Below are 17,305 nucleotides of genomic sequence, written 5' to 3'. Positions count from 1 at the left end.
TAAGAGAAGCAGAAATTCATGGGGACGTACAAACGCCAAAAACTAGTAGCGGACGAAAAAAATCACAGTTGATGAAGAAGCCAAAACCAGTATACGCAGAACTATTCACAGTTTCTTTTTCAGAAATGAGCTGCCCACACTACAAACAGTTCTGGAGGCACTTAGCGATCATGAATTGGTCCCAAAAATGGGTAAAGAAACTTTTAGGAAACTTGTACACGAAATGAAATTTACGTACGGAAAAATTGACAGGAAAAGCATTCTCATTGAACGTCAAGAAATAATAGCTTGGAGAAGAAACTATCTAAGAAAAATTGACGAATTTCGGAAGCTCAAAAAAAAAATTGTACTTCATGGACGAGACATGGGTTAACCAAGGACATACGGTCAAAAAAGTATGGCAGGATGGTAATATAACAAGTGCACGACAAGGCTTTATTGAAGGTTTGTCAGTTGGGTTAAAACAGCCATCTGGAAAAGGTAGTCGTCTGATAGTTACGCATATAGGAAGCGACAGTGGATTTTTACCAAATGGTGAATTAATATTTGAATCTAAGAAAACAGGCGACTATCATGAAGAGATGAATGCGGAGGTGTTTGAAAAATGGTTTGAAGGCATCATTCAACTTGTGGAACCTGGCTCTGTCATCGTCATGGACAATGCCCCATACCATAGTCGAGATTTAGAACCATTACCGAAACAATCATGGAAAAAAGCAGCAATTCAAGAATGGTTAATTATTAAGAACATCCAATATAACAAAGATAGTTTAAAGGCAGAACTACTTCAGCTAACAAAATTACACACAGACAAATATAAAAAATTCGCAGTGGATGAAATGGCGTTAAGTCGTGGAATTACAGTTTTAAGGTTACCACCATACCACTGCGAATTAAACCCAATAGAATTAATCTGGGCGCAAGTAAAAAGATATGTGGCACGAGAAAACAGAACATTTAAATTAGTGGGCGTGCAACATCACCTACAAGAAGCTATTCGAACTGTTTCTGCAGAAGACTGGAAGAAATGCATGCAGCATGTTTTAAAAGAGGAGCAAAAAATGTGGGACGTAGACAACCATATTGAACACAATATTGAACCAATCATAATTCACTTTGATGATAGCGGTAGCAACAGTGACGAATCTGAGGTTGAAGATTAGACGAAAATTTGTACATTTACATTTATATTATATTCTATTATCAAAAATTTGTAATTTGTATTTTCTAGTACCCCTGACGATGAGTTTAAGTTACTCGAAAGCTTGAGAATAGTTATAAAGAGTTCACTTATCAATTTATTAATATTGTTAATTTATTTGGTACCTACTATAATTACCACGATTATTACTCCGTTTTCATAAGGCCCACCTAATGACTACAACGATTAGGTAAATTACGATATTGCTAAGTTTTAATGAAATGAATAAAAAATGTGTATAAATATTTTAACTAATTGTACTAAGAATTTTTCTTTCATTCTTAACCCTCTCAAAAATTAATAAGCACGCCCCCGATTTGCTGTCAACTGGGCTTACTTCTATTCTCAATCATTATTAGTTTTAGTATAAATCTATATGATTTTTCGTTGACCCTAACCTTCAAAATACACGTGTACAAACTTCCTAGCTGTCGGACTATTAGTTTGCGGGAGAAAACATTTTGAGTGACGCAACTTTCAATAGTTTTAAAAAAATTGATAAAAAGACATTTCGTTTGTTAATAGAACATTGCTTTTTGGCAATCATGTCGCTGGAATTGCAAAGCAATTCTCCGACTCATTCTCCGACTGTGAAGGTGTATTTCATATGCGTTAAAAATGTTGCGCATAAGCACAGGGTCGACTGAAAAAGTAACAGGAAGTGATTATTTAACATCGATTGGGAGACAAGTAAATGATCAATTCATTATTTATTAATTTGTTTTTGTTCATTAGCCTAGTTTTTACCTCGAGCTCCCTCCGAGCTCATCTACATCTTGCCGCATTCGTGATAATTTAACGGAAAAACCTCATCACCATCCATTTACCATATCGTGTCTAATGAGTTCTTGTTGTTCGTTATGATTCCAATTTAAAACGGTTACCTCGATTTGTGAGAACCGCTTGGTCAAAGGTGATTCACTGAAATCAATTCCTCCTTACAAGTATGAAGTTAGCACCCCTATTAACCTAAGATAACCACTTTTTACTTAAATTTTAGGGTATAATACTCGGCACGTGGAGTACATATTGCTTGCACTATAAAAAAATCAGAAGATCTCACCGTGAGGCAAACTCCTTACGTTAGGTCATGTAGACATGCCTTAACTCTACAAACCCTACCTAATTGGTAAAACATATGTGAACAGACCGTTTCATAGGAATCACGTTCACTTCCATAAACTTAAGGTCAGAAATGTATTTACAATTCGTTCATTTTGTGCCAATAGTTCCTGGAATAAAGAAACGGCAAAACAGTATATTTCAACTTCAAGGTGGGGTTATTAGAGTAAAGGCGTGCCTACACCCCTTTAACGTGATCTTCGCGTACTATGAGATCTGATAACTTTTTTATAATGCAAGCAATATGTACACTTAGTGTACAGTGGCTCAGTTAGTTATTAAGATTACCTACCCAAAACACGAGGCCAATGATCGTAGCAGTCGACGCCGATGATTCCGAAAAAAACAGGTACTTAGATGATGTTTTTTTACTACGTTGAAAACTTCCTGTAGATTTTTCAGCCCATAATTTGGAATAAATTTTTGACCAACCTGTCAACGATTTGGTTTTTGACTAATATATCTATTTTCTATTTAAATTTGTTCAAGAGATACGGCATATTGTTCGAAAGTGTAAACTGTAGCTTGAATAGGAAACTTACATAAAAATGTAATCACGAAAATGACATTGAGAATCAAAAGTTATCATTGTAATAAAGCCTTTATAAGCAAAAAAAATATTTTTTTAACTATTTTTTAAAATGCTATTCGTTCTATAGAAAAAATTAAAGTTTAAATTTCGTCGTGACCAAAAACGCCCAGCCTTTGGATGTGACGTCATACTGTATTTCGCAAGTCGCCATTCCATTTATGTTGAACTGTTTGTGTTTGCTAGTTTGAAGTTTCTGTTGTTTATTGTGATAGTTTTGTCCACATCCGTGGTTTTTACTGCATTTAGTAAATTTTACACAGACAAACATGACCGACGACGGATTTACAAAAGGTTAGTCCGATAATCTGCCAATTGTTGATATGTTTATGGTAACAAAATTAATTAAAGAAACATTTTTCTCTTGGTGAAGTACGCGGAGTTAAAATAGACAAGTACAATTATTATTTGTTGTAAGTTTAATCACTATGTATAAATTCTATGTACCTCTGTACGTAATAAAAAAATTGATACTCGTATACTTATGTAAACTGGGGTAAAAGTACATAATATATTTCATAGATACAATATGCTAATGTTTTTGTATACCTCAAAAGTATACAAATATATATTATCATAAAAGGAGATAATTATTTGATAATAGAACCTAACTTGATGAAATTTGTATGACTAATTTGTGTTAAATTGTGTCAGCTTGGTTAGACTTCATTAGCTTTACAATTAATATTTAATTAAATTTCTAATCATCTTCAGGTACTCTTATAAATATTTTATTGGAAATATTTGTGCACAAAGGCACAATGCAATATTTGTAATATTGTTTGTGTTTCATTGCCCTTGAAATTCAAAGTCTTTGTAAGATTTATAAATTCAACGACACACAAACAAAACTGAATCAAGGTTAAACACAAATCATGAAACTATACAACTTAATAATACCAATCTATTAAAAAAAACAGGACCTCTTCACTTGCTTACCTGCTTAAATAAGTAGATTTAAACGGCACTCACAGCCTGCGCCATATGAGCGCGCCCGGATTGATACAGTATGACGTCATGACAGTTCGCGCCTTTAAACGCTTGTTTGAATTGGTTTTTCAACGCAAGAAACTTTTTATATTTTTTATAAACTGACTATTGATATTTCATTGCTTATATTCTGCAGTAGTTATCATAGCAGAACACATTTACTATGTAAAAAAAATCTGCAAGTTCCCTATTAACTTATTATACAAAATCAAAATTATCTTTGAAAAACCCCGATATGAACCCAATCGATTTTTTGTGGTATGAACTAGGGTGGTGAATTGGGTCTCGTCAGATTGTTCAACAAAATCATGCTGCTTTAGGTGATGTTTTTGAGGAAAGTAGAAAATTTCCTCTTGAAACCCATATCAACTTCAATTATATGATTATGCTGTTATTACTTTGTTGTATAGTCGTACTGAAATAAAAATGGTAAATTTTTTTAAAGGAAATTAAAAAAAAGAGTAGCTGATAATTTTAAAACCTTTTGAACCAATTGAAATAGAAACATGATTTCAAAATCAAACCGTAAAAAGGAGTTTGCTTATGACTGTGATCAAAGCCTCGAGTGGGGATTGGTGGGAGTAGTTTCTCCAAGTATTTGAATAACTCATTTACTAAAATGAGAATTCAAATTACCATCCGAAAGGAAAGCCTGCATTTTCCAATATAAGTTGATTTTAGCATTTATTGAAGGATTTATAGTTAAAAGAAGTTGATTTTATATGATGGAATCGGCCGATACTTGATGAAAATCCATAACTAACGTATTCCAAAAACACTTCATTGTGAGATTTTCACTAAATTGTTTTACAAAAACGCAACACGTGTTTCGCCATACAATGGCTTCATCTGGCGTGTCTTTCAACTCGTTGAAAGACACGCCAGTGTCTCTCACAATAAAGTGTTTTTGGAATACGGAAGTTGATTTTCATTTGGAGGGTAAAAAATAATCAAAAACTACTTCAATAAACACTTTTTTGAAAATATCTCAAAAACATAAAAAGAAATGAAAAAAAGGTAGAAACAAAAAATGTAGGGTTTAAATTTTTTTATGAAACCGCCCAAAATCACTCTTGACAAATTTACAGTAGAAACCGAGATATTTGCAATGAAGGATTGAAATTTATAGCTCAGAAGTGCGGCATATTGAAAAATTTACAAAAAATGTGGGTTTTTCAACTTTTTTAAAATTCATACGTACAAGTTCTAACGAATAATCACAGGGGTGTATTTTTTTATCAATTCATTCAAAAGATAAATGTTTTATATTAAAAAAAAGATTTTTACCAATTTTTTCAAGTCTATTTTTTAACATTTTCACACTCACCAGAGATTTCACCAGTCCTATTTATTTATTGAAAAATGAATTGAATCAAAAGTGATTCTGGATAATTTCATAGAAAAATGTTAACCCTACATTTTTTGTTTCGGCCTTTTTTCATGTTTTTATGTTTATGGGATATTTTTTTTACCGTGGTACGCGCTGGTCAGGCCCTATCCCCCCGAAGTCCCGATACACTCGGGAGGGTCGGGAGGGCGGGCCAGCATTATCAACCAACTACCACTCCCCACACCGTAGGGTAAGTGATCATTGGGTCTGAGAATCATGTGCCCTGAGCAAGTGCAGTGAGCCAAGAATGACAGCCTTCTGCATCTGTCCGGCTAAGATTTCTGCCTTAGTGCGGCAAGCCTGTATGATTTTAAGATTCGAGAGGAGAGAGGACGTCATTCCACCGAGGACTCCAATAATCAGAACAACCATCACGACAGAGTGGTCTGGAAGAGTCTGCGAAGTTCAAAGAGAAAAAATCGATACTTTATCCGGTTTTCCTCCTCTTTTCGGACGATATTCGTCTCGCCAGAAGCTGAAAACTCCACGACAAATATCGTCTTGCTCTGGTGGTTGAGAAGGACTACATCAGGCTTATTAGCTTGTATGAGCCTAAGGGTCGGGAACGAATAGTTCCAATAAATTTGGCACTTCTCGTTCCTCACAAGGGATTCAATATCCTCCGGAGCGTAGGGCAACACCGGTGTCTCGTCAATACCGTAAGAGTGCCCTGGATGGTAATATAACCATTATTATTATATATTCCATATAGGGCCTCGGTTGATGGGGGGTAGTTTCTCTGAATAATTGGATAACTTGTTTTAATGAAATAATACCTCATGTTTCTACCATAGATGAGAATCCTGATGATACATTCTATATAGTTTGTAAGGTTTCGGAAGGGGGTTGATGAGGGTAGTTTCCCTAAATATTCGTTTCAATTGAAACACTACCCCATGCTGATTTCAACATATTTTTTTACTTTAAAAGAACCCTCTCTACTGATACATTCTATATATTTTGTAAAGCTTCGGGTGGGGGTAGTTTCTCTAAATAACCAAATAACTCGTGTCAATAAAATAGTACCTAGTTACTGAATTCTAATTTCAATTTATGTTTTATAGATTTATTGTGATAAAAACAAATATTAAAACAAAAATTCACTGATATTCCACTGAAATGAGTTTCTTTTCTACTATTTAGAGTAACTACCTTCCACTTTTCTTTTCCACTACTATAAATACAGAATGCAACCAAGGCCAATGAAGATTGAAAAGTGAAGAAGATCAAAACAGATGTCATTTTCATTGTAATAAATAACATAGCACTCATATTATTTCCATAATAATTTGTTAGAAAAAGCGAAATTTAGCGTGTCATAAATTTTGTTCACTTCCGGAAAATAATGATAAACTTCCAAGTGATTTATAATTATGGCAAATTATTGAAATTATTATTTAAAAAAAATCAATGTAATCTGACTCCTGCGTCAAAAGATGAAGATTTCATTAATAACAAAATCTTGTCCTCACTTTCTTCGCGACTTTTTTACTCATCAGCGTTCCTATTTCGAAAATCTCGGGGTATTCTAATTTGACAGTTTGAAAAATCCAGTACTTAGTTCTCTGATGATATAAATTATTGCATGATTAACAATCAGTGACGACTCCGAAGTGATTGATTTTTGAAATCTATTTCTGGATCGAATATCTGATAAGGTATACTTCAATAAATAGATAAATGCTATATATCTCGAATAAATATCTATATTATAGGTGAAGCACTATTAAAAAAGATAATTACTCGGGACATTACTCAACAGCTAAAAAATTAAAAAAGGTATTAATATTCATCAAAGGTTCTATAATAACATTCATTAGTGTTATGTAATTTTCGATTACCAATTGCTGAAAACAACAGTTGTCCATTACAGACATCCATCAGGCATCTGTCAGCAGGTAAGACGTTCCTTCACAAAGTATATGATTACCAAAACAAAGAACTGGGCAAGTCATTCCCAACAAAGAGAAGAACAAAGGCTGATGTCGAACTTACCGTCCGCGGACTTTCTGCTAGCCCCAAAGAAGGTGGTGGATGCTGCCGAGGGCTTCTTCCATCCTCTCCAATTGTTGCAAAGGCTCTCTGGTTCTGAGCTCCAGCTACATAGGGAATCCTCCTCAAATCTGTCCGAGTCCTCAAAACTGAACCTGTCACCTTCCCTGTCGCCCCAATCCAGCATCGCGGGTGGCACATCGTTGCCACCACCGGCCAGATTTCCAGCAGCCGCCGCCAGTTTCAAACAAAGAGAGACCCCCTGACACAAGACACTCACTGCTGGCCCAGGACCTGCTTCATCACCCTTCTTGGGTCGTTCGGGGACCCCACTAATTCATGCACTCGCGCTTTCCACTCAACAATTCGTCAATAGTGTTTTTACAGGATCGCAACCTCCCCCATTAACGATAACAACAAATATGGCTACTGTCTTTAACTAACAACGATTTGCAATCCATCCGACCACTGGCCCCTGCCTGGCTGAACTGTCAGTTTCCTCCCCTCGAACTCGAATAATTGTCAATGACCTGACATTTAGCGCCATCTTTATCTTTAGAAAGAGAACACAATTAGCGGTGAATAAATCCCCTGTCGCGAACCGGTGGTGGTAGCATTGGAAACATAAGCGGGGCATTGATTTAGAATGAAAGTTGAAAGGACTAAGAAAATATAGAGATACGAATATGAATAAGATTTTAAACTGAATGTCACGTTTCAGCATGTTTCTCGTTTACTTTAAATACCAATGATTATTTCCCTCAATGCATAATTATGAAAAACTTGAAGACTTCACAGGGTTTTATAGCAATTAAACGCCACGAGCGCCATGAACATCAATATTTTTGACAGATCATTACAATATTTAGAGCTCATTATCATGCAACATTTTTTTTTATTTCTATAGATTTTTTTTTCATTATATATTCCATTATTTTACAATTTTATTGTCTCATTATCAAATATGTTCATCATACCGTTTGGCATTTCGACGTCTTTTACCGAAAACGTGGTAGTAAACTTCTCACATTCTATTATTAACCAAGAACGGATATGATGGAGAAAAAAACAATACCTAATCGAAATCGCTTATGAAGCGTAAAACTTTTCGTAACTGGTTACAAAAAGTAGGACGCAACAATTTTGAAAAATGTCACTCTTAATGTCAACACAAAATATTTTTTAATAACTTGTGGAAAAGAATTATTTGATATTGAAATCAAATATTGTGAGGTTATTACGAAGTAAAATATTTGTTTTTTTACAAAGCAATGGTTCATGAATCATTCAATTGATGAACCAAGGTTATTTTCTGTAGAAGCACACACATCAAATTATTATTGTGTAACACCCTTTTTGACAACTTCATTTACTTTACTATCTAAAAGGTACAGCCAAAAGTGTTAGGAGTTCAGCTCGTATCAATGAGACATTCGATATGTTTCTCGAAGAGTTTCGTTGGAGGAATTTTCAGTGCTCGGGGGCCTGTAGCCCTTTAGTTAATAATTTCACAAAATGATATTCAATATTTTTTTCAATTGTATATCAACCAATTCAACATTTTACAATCGTAGGTCAGGAAAACCTTCACCAGCGAGTGATTCATACTTGGGAGTTTGTTATTATTTGTTGTTGATATGATGGATGTTGTAATCGAATACAATTTAGTTTGATGAGATGTTTGTCATTAGATATAGTATAGTATTCGAATAAAAAAGTAGGAGATGAAGAAACATATCCAAGAATCCTTCAGTTTCCCAATAATCAAGTGAAAAATGGCACGATATTGTTAACCAAATAAAAGTGATATTACTTCTCAGGTGAAACGAATTTCGACTTGGTTTCATATACGCGTTGTATCAAGTGCACTGGGCATACAGCTTAGTAAAACATACTGATGAGAACAGTCCAAGTGTCGTATTCACACATTGAATGAACTGGAAAAATGAAATTAATATTCTTTGTTCCCTTTAGATGGTTACTGTTTCGGAAAGTAATTTATTTTCGTTAGCAAATAAAAATCCACACCTCAGAGAAAGTGAACTATTTAGATTACCTTTCGTTACACTTCAGCAGATTCTTATATATCTAGACTAAGCTTTGTTTGGTTTTCAAATTGTGGAAGGGGAAATGTCCAAAAAACAGCAAGAAATATTGACTCCTACATAAAAAATATCTTTCAGAGAATAAACAATTGTATAGTTAATATATTTTCTGCTGGAGTGTTATTTATATCAGAATACGCCACCTTTTAAGAACAATCCAATCAAAGCATTTCTAACAATGGGTACTGCACAGCAAATGTGCCCTTGAAAATGTTATCATTATCAAATATGAGTGACTCATTCAAACATGACACCATAAAGCAAAATCTATTCCATAATTAAAATTAGGAAAGGAAACGGTATTCCAATAATTTATTGAGTTACGCCTCTGTATTTGATGCCAGAAGAATAGGAACTTTAATATTAGTAACTATAATTGTTGACGTTGACAGTTGACATTGACACAGCAATAAGCAATAAGCGCCCTCTGTTCCTTTTAAGATTCTTTTTTGCAGTTAACACATTGTGGGTATGTTTGCGTATTGAAATATTAGTAAAATTGAAGAATATTGTAGAATCTTTCAAAATATAGTATTTATCGGGTAATGTACATATTGCAAAATTCCTAACAAATGAAAAATTGTATTTTTATCTTCACATACTTTGGATGACTGCAGAATATTATTCAATTTTTTAGGTTATGTTGATATTCTAAAAAAACTAATGATTGGATTCAATTTCAGGTGAAAGATGGCTCCCAGAAAAGGAAAAGTACAGAAAGAAGAAGTACAGCTTTCACTTGGACCTCAAGTCCGAGAAGGCGAAATAGTTTTTGGAGTTGCTCACATTTTTGCAAGTTTCAATGATACTTTCGTCCATGTAACTGATTTGTCTGGAAGAGAAACCATCTCCAGAGTTACTGGTGGTATGAAAGTAAAAGCCGACAGAGATGAAGCTTCTCCTTATGCCGCTATGTTAGCAGCTCAAGTAAGTTTGTAATATTTGTAATTAGCATTGAGTGAAACCCAATAAATTTCTCAAAAATCCATATTGCTTGAAATTGATTGTACTTGTACAAAATGTTGAATTCAGGGTATCTTGAGAACCATTTTGGTTCATTTGCTAGATGAATAATATACACTTTTTTTTACAATATCTAAAAAAATATCTGCACTGTTTTCAATAGAATTGTTCATTTGATTCAAAATTCACAAATCCCAAGCAATATTCATAATGCATAATTACAATATATTGTTAATGCATCTGCATGTGAATGAACAGTCGTTCACTCCTACTTATACGGAAATGAAAATACAAACTGGAGAATTTTTCATAATCTTACTTTGGACTGATATATTGAGTTGATGGGTAATTTTTTGCTACAAGGCTTGTTCTTTCTATAAAGAAATTTATCAGAATTACATATTTATTTGAGTCTGCTTATCGCAAACTTGAATTTAAATTGTGGTGCTCTAGTATACTTTCATAACAAAACTTTTAATTATCTATTTCAGAAACTCACTTCTAGTATTAAAAACAAATGAAATGATACCTTATTTTCGCTATCACATGCTCGTAGACACGAGAATATGGACTGGCCGTTAAGTCACTTACATATATTCCACACACGAATCACACAACGTCTTGGCCACTGGGTCACGGTACCTACTTTATGACAAGTCAAATCCCAAAATTTTGACAATGAAAACATGCAACACGTAGAACATCATAACATTGTGTTTGACGTTAATTAAATGAGTGACGTAAATGCCAAGACATGAATCTCTTCATCTTTTCTTAGATGTTTGAGTCAATGTTCTTTCTTCATTGGCCAGTCCATATTATGACGTCACTGCACATGCTGCAGGCCTTTATTCATCCATCTTAAATGTTTTGCACAATAAAAAACTTCAGTTTCACAAAGCTGACTTTTTTTTGGAATGATGCAAATGATATTTTCACTTCACTCAAGAATTTGTTGGCAATATTACAGGAAGTCACAAGTCCAAAAATGCAAAATTTGTTGGCAAATTCCACTTGGCTTCACCCCGAAAAAAAAAACTTTCAAAGCTTTTTTTTTTATCAACATGTAAATGATTTTTTTTTGTTTATTATACATTTCCATTACAAGTTCACACACTACTAGTTTTATCAGGAATTACATTTAATATACACAGATGAGTAATGCTACAGTCTTTGTCATTAAGAAGCTGAATTATCAACATGTTTTTGTATGAGGACTGTTGAATGACAATAATGTTAGCATTTTTATCTTATCAATATCTATATATAATTGAGCACAGTGCATTCATTTTTTGTTTAATTTTGTAACACTGCCAACAGAACCAATAAAAAAGTCCCTTGTTGAAGTGTGATTTACTTTCATAAATAATTATGTAGATCAATGGAGAAAATGTCTAGTGAATGGAGATCCGCGATATGCGATAGTGAAAAAATAATGTCATTTCACATATTTCAATTACCAAAAGCGAGTTCCAGATATGGTCTGTTTTTTTAACATGTAAGTGTTCCTATCTCCGAAAGTGTACCAGAACGGTGCATTTTGACTTCAGATTTGTGATTGGGGCTGACGAAAATATTTAACTCAATACATACTTATTTAGAAATAAGCACGAGCCTTGATATCTTTTCAAGTTCAGACAGTGTCCCACCTTAAACAGGGTTCTTGTTATTTCACTAAAAACTCAACAGTTCCTTGGATTTCACGTCTAAATGAACAAATCTCTTTCAGGATGTAGCTGAAAAATGCAAAACATTAGGTATTACTGCACTCCACATCAAGTTGCGAGCAACCGGTGGTAACAAGACAAAAACTCCTGGACCAGGAGCTCAGAGTGCCCTCAGAGCTTTGGCTCGTTCCAACATGAAGATTGGACGCATTGAAGACGTTACACCAATCCCCTCAGATTCCACTCGTAGGAAGGGAGGTCGTCGTGGACGTAGGTTGTAGATTTTTTTAACTGTGACATGGTTCATTCAGGAAGTTATCTTTATATGTTAAGTGTATACAAAACTTTAAAAATAAAAACTTGATTGAGCCGTGAGTATATTTATTTTGTATTTCCAGTAACCCAAACTTACCAGATGACAAAAAACCCTAGGGTTGTGTAACAGCTTTACTTCCATCTAGTCTTTTGTAGGCTAGTGCTTTGTGCAGGAAGGGAAACAAGCATTTATACATTTACCACCTTTTCAATTTACCTTGTGCAGAGTGGTATATTTGGTTATTTAGTAGCACTCGACCACTAAAGTTGTTGGAAATATTTTAGAAAAGTGTTTTATGAGTTTGGAGAAACACTAATTTTCAAATTAGATTTCGAATGTTATTAGTTTTTGGAATGGTTTGAGACTTGAATAAATATTTTAATAATCATAAGTTTTGTACATGAAAACTGAACATCATCAAAACCACTAATATTACAAAAATTTAAGAATTTAAAACTCAATATCTAAATTTGAAGGTAACACCTATTAGTGGAATTTATATTGTTTCTGCTGTTGGTGAACCTATAAATTTCGCAACTTGAAATCAATTCATAATCATAGGAAAATCATTTAATAAGATCACGAGTACACGGTGACACAAGTAAAAATTATTTTGTAAATTTGTGGACGCCTTATCTAGATTCATTTGGAGTGACAAACAATATAAGCAACAAACGGTCATCTCCTGCTAAAACCAATGAAGCGGAGAGAGGGAAGAGGAGATAGATGAAAGCACTCGAATGGCCTATAAATAGTCAGATCTCGGAAGAATAAGTCCAGTTATCACCCGAAGACGATTGTGGATAATAACAATCAAAATGTTGTGACATAACTTGGTTTGGAATCTTTTATTTTTCATTTTCTGTTTGATTTTCAGCTTTTATTAATATTTTTATTTTTTTTTAGTTGTTTGGTTTTATGTTATTTCTTTGTAATTTCAGTTTTTTTTTGTTCAATAAAATAGTTATTTTCGGTTAATCTTCTTAATATTTTTTCAGGAATTTCAAATCAATTTATATTATATTAGACAATGGAAGTCCGAACTGATGAAATACATCACGAAACATTGTCAACCACCTTCAAACAAAAACATTTCGAACTATCTGTTTTGATTGCAAAATTTAAAATTTCTATTGTCAATTGTTAAAACTAATGATTATGAAAAATCAATCGGTATAATTGATCATGAACATCTATGGAATTGATAGAAAACCCATACTTACTTATCCAGAATAACTGCCGAATGGGAAATCACTTCCTGATTTAATAGCCAGCTTTCATTTTAAGGCAACAAGATGAAACCTAAATGATTTCTCAGTTGGAGGTAAGATGTCATTATGACAGTGCATTATCGTGACTGGAGCAGATTTGTCAGTGAAGACAAAGTTGAATGTTATGAAAGGAACGTGTACTTTGTCTTCAAATGTTATCCAAAACGGTGCTGGTGAGGTAATTCAAAAATCTATGAAGATGCTTGGCTTTTTATAAAGAGAACCACTCGTGATTTCACCAACATCACTGCTATTAAATCTATTTATTTTTCCCTGGTTAGATCACATCTTGATTATTGTTCCACAGTTTAGTCCCCTCACGTTACTCAAAAAAAGAAATTCGAGGCCGTGCAGCACAATTTCCTGCGATATATTGCCTTCAAGATGCGTGTATACTATGACTATACTGCATTTTGAACATACCTTCTCTTGAGACGATTTAATAATTCTATTCAAAATTATCAACGTACTGAGTATCAGTCCCGAGCTTCTCTCCAAAATATCTTTACATGTCCCCGATCGTTCAACTAGACAGGTGCAAACGTTTTACGTTTCTTTTCACAGATTCAATTATTCATATAACGGCTTTATTCCCAGAATTCTTAGATTGGCTAACTCTTCTAACAACCTTCATATTTTTAATATATCAGTATCCTGCTTTAAAAACCATATTCTTCACTTAACCATCTAATACTCTCTGCTTATGTTGTTGTATTGTGTCTAGTGTTACTTGCCTGTAAGAATTATATTAGTTCATTTTGTTATACATTTTAATTTTTTCTTAATAATTTATTTGCTATCTTACTTCGGAATTGTATTATTGTTATAACTTACTTTTAATCCACTGTATTGTATTAAGTACTACATAGCATTGTACTACTTATATCCGAATTGGGCTTGCCCGTGTATATATATAAATAAATAAATGGGACGTGTGTTATTCAGAAATATTGAAGTACACAACTAAGGATGAGATTTCCATGAAGTGACATTTTCAATATTCCTTCTCATATCACATTATGTAACGTGCTTATGAATTATATTACTAAAAAATATAATTTAACGTCATTGTACTCTACAAAATTTGAGAATTAATTCGGAAATAATAGAAAATAAATGCAGAATTTGTAGAAATCCATATTGACAATTAACTCAGTACTTATGATGCACTGTTTGGAACCTTTGGTGTAGTAATGAATATTACTGGAGTTTTTCCCAACACCAAATCGTTATTTTTAACACCTCGACACGTGTTTCGATCACCACGTGATCATCTTCAAGAAGAAGATTAAACGAAACATGATTTGATTCAGACCAGTTGAATACTTTTTCCATGTCTTCCTCAACTTACTTTTTCAAATCTTCAATAGTCCCAACTATTCCAGACGATAGTTGTGTCATCAGCATATAATTTAAAACTACCTAATGTATCAACATATGTTGTATCATTCACATAGATTAGAAAGGTAACTAGACACCCAGAATCGAGCCCTGTGGAAGCCCACATTTCAGTTTTTTTTGAACTTGAATTTTCATTAGTTCTTACTATTTGACTACGATTCAATAGGTATGATTCTACCCATTGATAAGAGAGTCCGTTAAATCCAGAACCTCCCATTGATTTGATGTCTTCAACTCCCACTTCACCTCCGATAATTTTAAATCGGAGATTGTAACGGAGATTACAACGCCGTGAATAATCGCGACCAGAGCGAGTACCTTCAAATTTTGATTCACGAGTACCTACTTCTTTCATGCCCGTGCCTTCTTTGTTTCGTTTGAAATGAACTCGTATTGAACTTGTGTTCTTTGAAATTGTTAAATTGTATTATTTATATTTGAGTGAATAAAGAGACTAATTAATGAGTTACGGTATTATATCGTTAGGCCTTTTCAAGATGACTTCCTTTTTTATCCTACTTCAGCTCCGATTAATTGAATTCAATAACATTTAGTTTGATAGAATTAGTAAAAAATTGTACACGAACGAATTGGTATTCTTGACGATGACCATCAACCTGTAGCCGCCAAGGAGAAAGTTCTCCATTATTCCACTATCTCCATTCCCATTCCAAAGCTGATCTGACAATGATGATATCAGGTTGATAGTAAATTTTTAAATAAGGAAGGCTTCAACATCTTGCATAAATTACTGCATGTAGAGATTAGAAAATGGTACTGACTCGTCTATGTTTTGCCATGATACAGAGGGGCTTCCTAATATAACCCACGTACCATTGGAAACATCCAAAATATCAGTCATCAATTTGAAATTTAATCTTCATATCAAAATAGAATTAAAAAATACTGAGAAAGGACATAAAATATAGAAACACATAAAATTTAAAATATTTTTCTTAAAGCAAAATTGTCACTTAAAGTGGAAGGTAATATTTATATAAACAATTTGTAATATCTATTTTGATATTAAAGCAGTCAATACAAACGGTATTATTTTGAAGGTGGTTAAAGTTGCAACTTCATCAGACCTCCATGAAAGTTTTTCAAATAAATAAGATCAATTTGAGTTAACGGTTCATATAAATTCTAGAACAATTCCAAAAAACCAGGATAAATTACAATAGTAAAACCTTTCTATGATATTCTTTCAAATCGTGTCAATGTCTGAATATCAATTTCATCGATGTTATTCAGTATCAAAACGTTCAATTCAATAATTGTGCAGCGTGGTATTAGCCGGAGAAGTATCTGTTTTTCGGTAGGCACTTCCCACAACCTACTATGTTGGTAATTGGGAGAGATGAATGTTTCAAAATTTTCTTATACCTATGTAACTCACCTCGATATCAAATCGGAAATAGATTTGATATTCAAGGAAAGAAATGGTGGCCCCTCTGGTAGATAAGTTTGTCGAACCAGATCAGACAGACAGAGATGTTTCAACATAAAATTCGTCTATACCTATATTATCACCTAGAACAGTTCAGAGTCTCCCAAAGCACAATAAACGTTTATGACCGTTTTGAGAGCAAAACATCTCAATGCAATTTTTTCAGTAGCTCTTAAAAAGTGTTTGTTTTGCACTTCTGAAGCAACACTATTATTTGTATTCTTATTATGAATGGACTCACTCGTTACTTCATGAAAATTAATAACACTAACCATGATAATGAACAAATTTCACAATTTTTTTTACCCGCTGTCCAAGAACTGTGGTTATAATTGTTTTTTACAATCTACCTGCTATCTCATTCATCATTAACCAATCAAGTGAGGTAACTACTGCTGTTGTATATATAAATTGTAGTCCAGTGTGAACAGAAATTGAAAAAAGTTCAACAATGATGAGTGGTCAACCTCTTGTTGGTTGTTCAATAGAAAATTTGAGTATTTGCCTTCATTTATATCCAGATATCAATTTATGTCCTTTACTTTCTGTATGGAGTATGTCGTAGTTGAAATCGTGATTGTTTTCCAAAAGGTGGCAAAGGTGTTCTTTGTATACCTTCCCAATGAGTTACCAGTCTTATATGTTATGTTGATATTTTGCTTATACAGTAATTTTTTTATTCCATTCAGATCATGACAGTGAAACTATATAAGGAAGGCTCACACTACCTCAAGATAATATGTTCTGCAAGCTAATTTATCTTACCCAAAATATGTGCTTTCATTTGGCTGGATAAAACAAGCCATGCCAATGTGGTGTGTGGTGATCAAAATATTGAAACAAGAACG

At 33.5% G+C, this 17,305-nt stretch overlaps 2 protein-coding genes across 5 annotated transcripts in view; one reads left to right on the top strand and one right to left on the bottom strand.

Annotated features, from left to right (window-relative positions):
- The window catches only part of Dora (zinc finger SWIM domain-containing dorado), a 121,085-nt gene extending 113,264 nt beyond the window's left edge, over positions 1-7,821 (bottom strand). For all 3 annotated transcript variants that reach the window (XM_074169598.1, XM_074169597.1, XM_074169599.1), the window contains exon 1: positions 7,288-7,821. In XM_074169598.1, coding sequence (XP_074025699.1) covers positions 7,288-7,471 — 184 coding nt within the window. In that variant the 5' untranslated portion in view covers positions 7,472-7,821. The remainder of the gene's footprint in view (positions 1-7,287) is intronic.
- A 1,907-nt stretch (positions 7,822-9,728) lies between these two features.
- Positions 9,729-12,394, top strand: LOC111514501 (small ribosomal subunit protein uS11A). 2 transcript variants are annotated; one of them, XM_023170748.2, is made up of 3 exons: positions 9,729-9,858; positions 10,073-10,316; positions 12,082-12,394. In XM_023170748.2, exons 2-3 carry the CDS (start codon positions 10,080-10,082, stop codon positions 12,298-12,300), a joined length of 456 nt encoding a protein of 151 aa, XP_023026516.1. In that variant the 5' UTR covers positions 9,729-9,858; positions 10,073-10,079; the 3' UTR covers positions 12,301-12,394. The 2 variants fall into 2 exon arrangements, with proteins under 2 accessions (XP_023026516.1, XP_023026508.1); XM_023170740.2 differs by having other exon boundaries at positions 9,785-9,931.
- The last annotated feature ends 4,911 nt before the right edge of the window (positions 12,395-17,305 follow it).

The sequence above is a fragment of the Leptinotarsa decemlineata genome, unplaced genomic scaffold, assembly GCF_025532065.1.
Source record: "Leptinotarsa decemlineata unplaced genomic scaffold, Ldec_3_MD MMD2_P_RNA_scaffold_5, whole genome shotgun sequence".
NCBI classification, from domain to species: Eukaryota; Metazoa; Arthropoda; class Insecta; order Coleoptera; family Chrysomelidae; genus Leptinotarsa; species Leptinotarsa decemlineata.
This window is presented reverse-complemented; position numbering and strand designations above follow the sequence as displayed.